Source organism: Taeniopygia guttata, chromosome 25 (genome assembly GCF_048771995.1).
Source record: "Taeniopygia guttata chromosome 25, bTaeGut7.mat, whole genome shotgun sequence".
NCBI lineage: Eukaryota > Metazoa > Chordata > Aves > Passeriformes > Estrildidae > Taeniopygia > Taeniopygia guttata.
Genome location: NC_133050.1, coordinates 6,406,577 through 6,418,518, shown reverse-complemented (window position 1 = coordinate 6,418,518; position 11,942 = coordinate 6,406,577). Strand labels below are relative to the sequence as shown.

Genomic DNA, 11,942 nt, shown 5'->3' with positions numbered 1-11,942 from the left:
CCAGGTGGGGTCACCCCCTCTCTAAGGGTCCCCTCATCCTCCAGATGACCCCAAATCCTTGGGGTGACCCCTCCAGACAACCCCAAATCCTTGGGGTGACCCCTCCAGACAACCCCAAATCCTTGGGGTGACCTCCCAGCTGAGTTTATCCCTCTCCAAGGGTCCCCTCACCCTCCAAATTACCCCAAAACCACGGGGTGACCTCCAAGCTGAGGTTACCCCTCCTAAAAAGCTCCTCCAGACAGCCCCAAATCCATGGGGTGACCTCCCAGATGGGGTTACCCCCTCCTCCAGATGACCCCAAAACCACGGGGTGACCTCCCAGGTGAGGTTACCCCTCCTAAAAAGCTCCTCCAGACAGCCCCAAATCCATGGGGTGACCTCACCTGGTCAAATCTATGGGGTGACCTCCCCACAACCCCAAATCCTCGGGGTTCCAAGCCCAAGGAGTGTCTCCTGCAGCCCCCCTCGTGCCCAGAGAGGGATTTGGGGTGCCAGGAGCCCTCATGCCAAGGCTGGGGGTGCCCTGAGGGATGCCAGGGGGTGCCTGGTTTGGAGAGGTGGGGAGAGGGGTTTGATTTTTGGGATGTGAAGGTGAAAGAGGCAGGAGGAAGGACAAGGAAAAAGGGTGAACCCCCCCTTGGAACACCTTCCAAGCCTTTGTGGTGACCCCAAACTCCCCAGACCCCAAATCCAGGAGTTTTGGTTGGGGGTTCTCAGAGCCAAGAAGAAAATCAGCCCTTTCCAAGCTCATCCCTGCCCTGGGAAGGGGCTGGGGAGGGGAGGGGGGCACAGAGACCCTGGCAGAGCCCCCAGCCCGGTTTTGGGGGTCCCAGGGAAGCAGCCCCAGCCCCGAGGGCGCTGCCTCCTGCACTGAACATCTCAATAGATGGTTAAAAATTGGCATTTCCAATCATCGGAGAATTTAAGAAAAATTAAAAAAAATAATAAATAAAAATAATCAGGGGGCTTTTCCTTTAGATTTGCCCCCCCCTCAACATAAATCTCAGCCCTCCCCCCTCCCGCTGGGGTGGGACCAGGGAGCTGTGGGGGGCTCCTGGTTTGTCTGGGGGTCCCACCCTGGATTTTCACCCCCTTTCACACACTGACTGCACGAGGACAGCTCTGCTCCCGCACGGACACTGCTCCACAAGAACCACCAAGGATAAAACCGGGCCAGGGTCTCGCTCTGCTCCCAGCTGGGAGCCACAAACCCCCCCAGGGGGGGTTCCCCAAACTCACCCAGAGCTGATTTTATCCTTGGATATCAAAAAAACCAAAACGGAGAGAAACAAAGGGAAAGAGCTACATCGACCCCAGCCCAACACCCCAACCAAGGGCCCGAAGCAAAGAGCAGCCACGAAACCAAAGCCAAAAAACAAAATTAAAAATAAATAAAAAGTTCCAAAAAAGGAATGAGGAGGAGGAGGAGGAGGAATTCGCTCACTCACGGGTTGGTCTGTTGGGGTCGGGGCGTGGGGATGGAGGTGCAAGCAAGCAAACGGGGCCGTTGGAGTGAAGGATTTGTACAAAGTTCCAGAAGCGTCAGCGACGCCTCGAGGCCGGTGGCTCTCCCTGCTCTCTGTCCATCCATCCCTCTGTCCGTCCGTCCGTCCGTCCGCCCGTGCCGGGCGCCGGAGAAAATCTGTTGGGTTTGGTGTGGGGTTTGTGGTCTGGTTGCCGTTGCCATCGGGGTTCTCTTGGCTCCATTTCTCTCTCTCTCTCTCTTTCTGCGACGCCTTTAGATGAAATATTCCTTCTTGTCGTCGCCGCCGGCCTGGCCGCCCTCGGCGTTGATGATGGCGGTGTCGGCGTCCGGAGCGTCGTCAGAGCCTTTGGCCTCGTGGGTCAGGTACGTGCCTGGGGAAAGGGAGGGGGGTTTTTGGGGTTTGGGGGTTTGGGGTCATGGGGGGCTCTGACAGCGCCGACTCCCTCGTAAATGGGGTGTCTGGAGGGTTCCGGGGGGATTGGGTGAGGTGGAGAAGTCAGTGGGATGGGTTGGTGGGATGGGATTGATGGGATGGGATCAATGGGATGGGATTGGGATCAGTGGGATGGGATCGATGGGATGAGACGGGATTGATGGGATGGGATCAATGGGATGGGATCATTGGGATGGGATTGGGATCAATAGGATGGGATCAGTGGGATAGGATCAATGGGATGAATGGGATGGGATCAGTGGGATGGGATTGGGATCAATGGGATGGGATGGATGGGATAGGATTGATGGGATGGGATTGATGGGATGGGATGGATGGGATCGATGGGATCAATGGGATGGGATCAGTGGGACGGGATTGGGATCAATGGGATGGGATCAGTGGGACGGGATGGATGGGATGGGATCAATGGGATGGGATCAGTGGGATGGGATCAATGGGATGGGATCAATGGGATGGGATCAATGGGATCAATGGGATGGGATTGATGGGATGAGATGGGATGGGATTGGGATCAACGGGATGGGATGGGATTGATGGGATGGGATCAGTGGGAAGGGATTGGGATCAATGGGATGGGATCGGTGGGACGGGATTGGGATGGATGGGATGGGATCAGTGGGATGGGATCAGTGGGATGGGATCAGTGGGATGGGATCAGTGGGACGGGATTGGGATCAATGGGATGGGATCGGTGGGACGGGATTGGGATCAATGGGATGGGATCAGTGGGACGGGATGGATGGGATGGGATCAGTGGGATGGGATCAGTGGGATGGGATCAGAGGGATGGGACTGAAGGGATGAGATGGGATGGGATGGATGGGATTGGGATCAATGGGATGGGATCAGTGGGATAGGATCAATGGGATGAATGGGATGGGATGGATAGATGGGATGGGATTGATGGGATGGGATCAATGGGATAGGATTGGGATCGATGGGATGGGATCAATGGGAGGGGATCGATGGGAGGGGATCAGTGGGATGGGATTGGGATCAATGGGATGGGATGGATGGAATGGGATTGATGGGATGGGATTGGGATTGATGGGATGGGATAGATGGGATGGGATCAGTGGGATGGGATCGATGGGATGGGATCAGTGGGATAGGACCAATGAGATGAATGGGATGGGATCGATGGGATGGGATCGATGGGAGGGGATCAGTGGGATAGCATCGATGGGATGGGATGGAATGGGATCGATGGGATAGGGTGGGATCAACGGGATAGGGTGGGATTGATGGAATAGGGTGGGATCAATGGGAGGCGAGTGGGACACGGGGACGGCGACAATCCCGGGACACAGAGATGGAGAACGGGGGTGGGAACTGCCTCCCCCTGCATTCCCTGGGACATTCCTGAGCTGCCCTGAGCCCCCCGAGCCCCCCTGGAGCCCCCCTGCACCCCTGAGGGCCGTACCTTTGTGCCTGATCAGGTAATGTCCCAGCACGATGAGGAGGCTGAGCAGGAGGAAGACGATGACGGCCACCACACCGCCGATCATGGCGTGGTACGTGCTGGAGGTCGAGGGCACCGGGCTGGCATCTGCCCAGGCAGGGGGACAGAAAAGAGACAAAAAAAGGAGCTGAGACCCTGCAGGAGCTCCATCCTGTGCCAGCAGCTCCTCCGTGGGTCCTGCTGTGGGTCCTGGCAGTGAAAATGGGGGGAAGCAAAGGGGGAAATCCCATCCTCCGCCCCTTTTTTTTGGGATTTTGGCCCCAAAAAAAAAAGGGAGGATGGAGGGGACATGAAGGCTGGCACCCCGAGAGGTGACAACAGCAGGACCCCAAAGGTGGTGAGAAGACATTCTGTTCCTGCTGGAATGGTGTGCCAGCCCTGGGCCGGGTGACAAATCCTCTTCCCATCAGCTCGGGGTGGGGACAGTGCCACATCTGGGAAGGACAAGGCTGGGGAGACACAGGGGAGGCAGCAGGACAGAGGGACAACGCGGCACACGGACACACAGGACAAGGGACAGCTCGGGGAGCTGCTGCTCAGAGAGTTCCTGGTGGGAAAAACACCAAAATCCACAGGCACACACACCCCCCGAGGGGACTGGAGCCACCTGGGCAGGGCTGTCCCCTGGGACAGGGTGGGGACATCCTGAGGAGCTTCTCCAGCCGGGCTGGGGTCCGCAAAGAGACAGAAAAGGAGGTTACGGTACCTTGGATGGGAGCTGGAGTGAAGGATGGAGCGGAGGCCATGGAAGCATGAGAGATGGGCTGGGAAGGGCCCCGGGTGGAGTGAACGTGTGGGGTGGGGAGCTGGGGAACATCTGGGGAGGACAACAAAAACACAGGACAGGAATCAATGCCACGAAGGGGTCAGGGAGGTGACAGAGACCTCCAGGGGACCTTCAGCGGGTCCAGCCGTGAGCTCACGGGTCGTTCTGCTTCTGCCACCAACCTTTGGGACACTGTGGCCATGTCCTGGTTACCCCTTGAGGGACACTCGTGGGACACTGTGGCCATCTTCTCCTCCTGGTTACCCCTTGAGGGACACTCGTGGGACACTGTGGCCATCTTCTCCTCCTGGTTACCCCTTGAGGGACACTCGTGGGACACTGTGGCCATCTTCTCCTCCTGGTTACCCCTTGAGGGACATTCATGGGACACTGTGGCCATCTTCTTCTCCTGGTTACCCCTTGAGGGACACTCGTGGGACACTGTGGCCATCTTCTCCTGGTTACCCCTTGAGGGACACTAATGGGACACTGTGGCCATCTTCTCCTCCTGGTTACCCCCTGAGGGACCCTGGTGGGACACTGTGGCCATCTTCTCCTCCTGGTTACCCCCTGAGGGACCCTCGTGGTGTCATCCTTGGGGACCACAGGGGTGGCACCAAGGTGGGCAAGGTGGTGGCTCCCAGGGCTGGAGACAGGAGTGGCTTTAGGGGTCCCCCTGCTAATGCCACCAACCTTTGGGACACTGTGGCCATCTTCTCCTGGTTGCCCCCTGAGGGACCCTGGTGGTGTCATCCTTGGGGACCACAGAGGTGGCACCAAGGTGGGCAAACTGGAGGGCTCAGCTGGGCACGGAGGTGGCTTTAGGGACCCCAAAGGTCCCTCTGCTTCTGCCACCAACTTTTGGGACACTGTGGCCATCTTCTCCTCCTGGTTACCCCTTGAGGGACCCTCGTGGGACACTGTGGCCATCTTCTCCTCCTCGTTACCCCCTGAGGGACACTCGTGGTGTCATCCTTGGAGACCACAGGGGTGGCACCAAGGTGGGCAAGGCTGGAGGGCTCAGCTGGGCACGGAGGTGGCTGCCAGGGGTGGGACACGAGTGGCTTTAGGGACAAAAGTGGCAATGCCACCAAGCCTGGATAGGGAGCTCGTCTGCCACCACGGGGTGGTGGCACCAGGTGGGCGAGGGACAGTGGGTGGCACCCGGGGGGAGCTCCTGGGTGGGTGCAGAGAGCCGTGGGTGCTCACACAGGGGACACGGGGGACACACGAGGGTGACACGGGAGCGACTGCAAAGCGTTGGGCATTTGGGGGCTGAGGGAGGGGACACAGGGGACAAAGTGCCACTGAGGTGGCACCGCAGGGGAAGGAGGCAGGAAAGGGAAGAGATGGAACAGGGGAAGTTCAAGGTGGGAGAGAGACAGGGGGGAGGAGAGCAGGAATTTGGACATTGCATGGGGACATGGGGACACAAAAATGGCCCTGAACCACGTGTGACACTGCATGGAGACAGAAATGTGGCCCTGAACCAAATGTGACACATGGCACGGGGACATGGGGACACAAATGTGGCCCTGAACCACGTGTGACACTGCATGGGGACATGGGGACACAAAAATGGTCCTGAACCACATGTGACACATGGCACGGGGACATGGGGACACACAGAGAGCCCTGAACCACGTGTGACACAGCATGGGGACATGGGGACAAGCAGAGCACAGTCAGGGGACAGCACCATGTGCCCCTTCCCACCCCAGGACAGGTGACAGGGGTGAGACAGTGACACTTTTTGGGCACTAAGGATGCCACAACCTCATCCACAGATGACAGGGGTGGCAGGGTGACACTTTTTGGGCCCAAAGGATGCTGTAACCTCACTCAGAGGTGACAGGGTGACACTTTTGGGGCACTAAGGATGCAGTGCCCTCACCCACAGGTGACACAGTGACACTTTTGGGGCACAAAGGATGCAGTGCCCTCACCCAGAGGTGACAGAGTGACACTTTTTGATCACAAAGGATGCCATAACCTCACCCACAGGTGACAGGGTGACACTTCTGGGGCAGAAAGGATGCAGTGACCTCATCCACAGGTGACAGGGTGACACTTTTGGGACACAAAGGATGCCATAACCTCACCCAGAGGTGACACAGTGACACTTTTGGGCACACAGGATGCAGTGACCTCATCCACAGAGTGAGTGTGACACTTTTGGGGCACTAAGAATGCCATAACCTCATCCACAGGTGACAGAGGTGACAGGGGTGACACTTTTTGGGCAGAAAGGATGCCATAACCTCACCCACAGATGACACAATGACACTTTTTGGGCACAAAGGATGTCATAACATCACCCACAGGTGACACAGTGACACTTTTGGGGCACAAAGAATACCATAACCTCACCCAGAAGTGACACAGTGACACTTTTGGGGCACTAAGGTTGTAGTGACCTCATCCACAGAGTGAGGGTGACACTTTTTGAACACAAAGGATGCAGTAACCTCACCCACAAGTGACAGAGGTGACAGGGGTGACACTTTTTGGGCACTAAGAATGCCATAACCTCACCCACAGGTGACACAGTGACAATTTTGTGGCACAAAGGATGCAGTGCCCTCACCCAGAGGTGACACAGTGACACTTTTTGAACACAACAGATGCCGTAACCTCACCCAGAGGTGACAGGGTGACACTTTTGGGGCACAAAGGATGCAGTGCCCCCACCCACAGGTGACACAGTGACACTTTTGGGGCACAAAGGATGCCGTAACCTCACCCAGAGGTGACACAGTGACACTTTTTGGGCACAAATGATGCCATAACCTTACCCAGAGGTGACATAATGACACTTTTTGGGCACTAAGGATGCCATAACATCACCCACAGGTGACACAATGACACTTTTTGAACACAAATGATGCCATAACTTCATCCACAGAGTGAGGGTGACACTTTTGGGGCACTAAGGATGCCGTAACCTCACCCACAGGTGACAGGGTGACACTTTTTGGGCACAAAGGATGCAGTGCCCTCACCCACAGATGACACAGTGACACTTTTGGGGCAGAAAGGATGCTGTAACCTCACCCAGAGGTGACAAAATGACACTTTTTGGGCACAAAGGATGCCGAAACTTCATCCACAGAGTGAGTGTGACACTTTTGGGGCACAACGGATGCCATAACCTCACCCAGAGGTGACACAATGACACTTTTGGGGCACTAAGGATGCCATAACCTCACCCACAGCTGACAGGGGTGACAGGGTGACACTTTTTGGGCAGAAAGGATGCAGTGCCCTCACCCACAGAGTGAGGGTGACACTTTTTGGGCACAAAGGATGTCGTAACCTCACCCACAGGTGACACAATGACACTTTTTGAACACAACAGATGCCATAACCTCACCCACAGCTGACAGGGGTGACACAGTGACACTTTTGGGGTGCCCTGGGGCCACACTCACCGCTGACATCCAGGTTGTACTTGGCCACCACGCTGCCCATGGAGCTGGTGGCCGTGCAGACGTAGGTGCCACTGTCACTCTTGTTGAGGAAGGGGAAGATGAGGACGCTGTCGGAGCTGAGCTGCAGCGGCGCCTCGCTGCCCTCCTTCTCCCACAGGAACTCCTGCGGGCTGAGCGGGGCCGGGGGTCAGCGGGGCTGGGGGTGCTGGGGTTTGGGGGGTGGGTTTGGGGTTTGGGGGGTGGGCTTTGGGGTTTGGGGGGCTCCTCTGGGGTTTGGGGGGTGGGCTTTGGGGTTTCTGATTCCTTGGGGTTTGGGGTTCTGCTCCTTGGGGTTTGGGGGGCTGGTCTTTGGGGTTTGGGGGGTGCTCCTTGGGGTTTGGGGTGTTGGTCCTTGGGGTTTCTGATTCCTTGGGGTTTGGGGTTCTGATTCCTTGGGGTTTCTGCTTCTTGGGGTTTGGGGGTTCTGATTCCTTGGGGTTTAGGGTTTCTGCTCCTTGGGGTTTGGGGGGGTGGTCCTGGGGTTTGGGGTTTCTGTTCTTTGGGGTTTTGGGTTTCTGCTCCTTGGGTTTAGGAGCAGGGGTTTAGGGTTTCTGATTCTTGGGGTTTGGGGTGCTGGTCCTTGGGGTTTCTCCTCCTTGGGGTTTGGGGGGGCTGGTCGTTGGGGTTTGGGGGCCTGGTCCTTGGGGTTTTAGGGGTTCTGGTCTGATTCTTTGGTTTTTAGGGTTTCTGTTCCTTGGGGTTTGGGGTGCTGGTCCTTGGGGTTTGGGGTTTCTGATTCCTTGGGGTTTGGGGTTTCTGCTCCTTGGGGTTTGGGGTTTCTGCTCCTTGGGGTTTGGGGTTTCTGCTCCTGGGGTTTGGGGGGCTGGTCCTGGGGTTTGGGGTTCTGGTCCTTGGGGTTTGGGGGGCTGGTCCTTGGGGTTTTAGGGTTTCTGTTCTGATTTCTTGGTGTTTCAGGTTTTCTGTTCTAATTCCTTGGGGTTTTTGGGGTTTCTGTTCTGACTCCTCAGGGTTTTAGCATTTCTGTTCTGATTCCTTGGGGGTTTCAGGTTTTCTGTTCTAATTCCTTGGGGTTTTTAGGTTTTCTGTTCTGATTCTTTGTGATTTTAGGGTTTCTGTTCTGATTCTTTGTGATTTCAGGGTTTCTGTTCCGTCTGCTCTCATGGAACCCCCCCGGGGGGACAGGGACACCCCAAATCCACCCAGCCCCTCCTGGGGTGGGCTGTGGGGCCGGGCAGAGGGAGGGGAGGCCCTGAGGAGGAGGAGGAGGAGGAGGAGGAAGGGGAGGAAGGCCTTACATGGGGTTGCCCTGCCCGTCACACTGCAGCTGCAGCTTCTCCCCCTCGCGTGGGTACTGCGGGTGAGGCTCGATCTTCGCCGTGGGCTTGTCTGGAAAAGGGGGAGAGAACAGTGGGGTGAGGGTCTGGAACCCCAAATTCTGCCTGGCACCACAAATCCTGCACCTGGAACCACAAATCCTGCACCTGGAACCCCAAATCCTGCACCTGGAACCCCAAATCCTGCACCTGGAACCCCAAATCCTGCACCTGGTATCCCAAATCCTGCACCTGGAACCCCAAATCCTGCACCTGGAACCCCAAATCCTGCACCTGGAACCTCAAACCCTGTACCTGGTACTCCAAATTCTGCCCTGGAACCACAAATCCTACACTGGCATCCCAAATCCCGCCCCTGGAATCCCAAACCCAGCACCTGGCACTCCGAATCTTCCACCTGGCATCCCAAATCCTGCACCTGGAACCCCAAATCCTGCACCTGGAATCCCAAACCCAGCACCTGGCACTCCAAATCCTGCCCTGGCATCCCAAATCCTGCACCTGGAACCCCAAATAATGCCCTGACAAGAAGGATTTGGGGACAGGGGTGGGAAGTGGAGCAGGGACAAACCCCTGGAGATGGGGACAAGATGAGAGAAGTGATGCAGGGACAAATCCCTGGAGATGGGGACAACGATTTGGGGACAGAGGTGGGAAGAGGTGAAGGGACAAACCTCTGGAGATGGATTTGGGGACAGGATGAGGGAAGTGGAGCAGGGACAAAAGTCTGGAGATGGTGAGAAGGATTTGGGGACAGGGGTGGGAAGAGGTGCAGGGATGAAGCTCTGGGAGATGGGGACAAACAGGATTTGGGGACAGGACCCGTGTGGGGTCTCCTGAAGGTCCAATGCCACCCCAAATGTCCCCTGGCACCTACAGTGGACCTGCAGCTTCTGCGTGGTGGACCTCTCGGAGTTCTGCAGGGACTCGTGGTCCACGGTGCAGGTGACCTCGACCTCGTTGTCCTCCTTGGTGACACGGAACTCCACCCGGCTGGTCACCGTGAAGGTTTTGCCGTTGGGGTCCTCCACCACCTCGGTGCCCGAGTCTGTGGGACAGGGGACACAGGGACAGAGGGGACAGGGGGGACAGAGGGGGACATTGTTATTGCATTATTACTGCACAATAATTGCATTATAATTGTATTATTACTGCATTATTAATGTATTATTAATGCATTATATCTGCATAGTAAGTGCATTTTAACTGTATTATTACTGCACTATTAATGCATTATTACTGCATTTTAATAATATTATTGCTGCATTATTAATGAATTATTACTGCACTATTAATGCATTATTACTGCATTATAATTGTATTATTACTGCATTGTTAATGCATTATTACTGCATAATAATTGCATTATAACTGTATTATTACTGCATTATTAATGTATTATTAATGCATTATATCTGCATAATAAGTGCATTATAACTGTATTATTACTGCACCATTAATGCATTATTACTGCATTATAAATGTATTATTACTGCATTGTTAATGCATTATTACTGCATAATAATTGCATTATAACTGCATTATTAATGTATTATTAATGCATTATATCTGCATAATAGTTGCATTATAACTGTATGATTACTGCACTATTAATGCATTATTACTGCATTATATTTGTATTACAACTGTATTATAAATGCATTTTATTATCTATATAATTACATTTATATTATATTATACTATATTATATAACACGGTATTATACTATATTAGATTACATTGTATTCTACTACACTATAGTATGTTATGTTATACGATTATGTTATAATATCTTATGTTATAATATATATTACATTTTAATATAACAGTTGTATTATAATATATTATAATAAAATATATTACGTTATGGTATATTATATTGCTATGTGATATTATGCTATATTATGCTATATTATATTTTATTATGTTACATTATATTACTTTATATTATATATTATAACAAATAATAACAGTGCCACCCACCCCACGGTGACAATGCCACCCATCCAATGGTGACAATGCCACCCATCTCACAGTGACAGTGCCACCTGTCCCATGGTGACAATCCCACCCCATGGTGACAATGCCACCCCACAGTGAAAGTGCCACCTGTCCCATGGTGACAATGCCACTCATGCCATGGTGACAATGCCACCCATCCACAGTGACAATGCCACCCATCCAATGGCGACAATGCCACCCATCCACAGTGACAATGCCACCCATCCAATGGTGACAATGCCACCCATTCTACAATGCCACCCATCCCATGGTGACAATGCCACCCATCCCACAGCGACAGTGCCACCCACCCCATGGTGACAATGCCACCAATCTCATGGTGACAATGCCACCAATCCCACGGTGACAGTGCCACGCATCCTATGGTGACAGTGCCACCAATCCCACGGTGACAGTGCCACCAATCCCACAGCAACAGTGCCACCCATCCCATGGTGACAGTGCCACCCATGTCACGATGACAGTGCCACCCATCTCACAGTGACAATGCCACCAATCCCACAGTGACAATGACACCTATTCCACAGCGACAATGCCATCCCATGGTGACAATGCCACCCCACGGTGACAGTGCCACCTGTCCCATGGTGACAGTGCCATCCATGCCACGATGACAATGCCACCAATCCCACAGTGATAGTGACAATGCCACCAATCCCACGCTGACAATGCCACCAATCCCCAGTGACAATGCCACCAATCCCACAGTGACAATGCCACCCATGCCACGATGACAATGCCACCAATCCCACGGTGACAGTGCCGCCCATCTCACGGTGACAATGCCACCAATCCCATGGTGACAATGCCACCAATCCCACGATGACAGTGCCACCAATCCCACAGCGACAATGCCATCCCATGGTGACAATGCCACCCCACAGTGACAGTCCCACAGTGACAATGCCACCAATCCCACGTTGACAATGCCACCCTACGACGACAACGCCACCCATCCCATGATGAAAATGCCACCCCATG

At 54.2% G+C, this 11,942-nt stretch overlaps 1 protein-coding gene across 2 annotated transcripts in view; it reads right to left on the bottom strand.

The window, feature by feature from the left end:
- LOC100230049 (cell adhesion molecule 3) overlaps nucleotides 1-11,942 on the bottom strand; it is a 38,441-nt gene that overhangs the window by 11,407 nt on the left and 15,092 nt on the right. Inside the window, exons 5-9 of one of the 2 annotated variants that reach the window (XM_041721043.2) lie at nucleotides 9,817-9,987; nucleotides 8,901-8,991; nucleotides 7,606-7,775; nucleotides 3,370-3,495; nucleotides 574-1,860 (exon numbers count right to left, since the gene is read on the bottom strand). In XM_041721043.2, the coding sequence (XP_041576977.1) occupies nucleotides 1,742-1,860; nucleotides 3,370-3,495; nucleotides 7,606-7,775; nucleotides 8,901-8,991; nucleotides 9,817-9,987 (677 nt within the window). In that variant the 3' untranslated portion in view covers nucleotides 574-1,741. Of the gene's footprint in view, nucleotides 1-573; nucleotides 1,861-3,369; nucleotides 3,496-7,605; nucleotides 7,776-8,900; nucleotides 8,992-9,816; nucleotides 9,988-11,942 lie in introns of those variants that run through there. The other variant, XM_041721044.2, reaches the window with a different exon arrangement.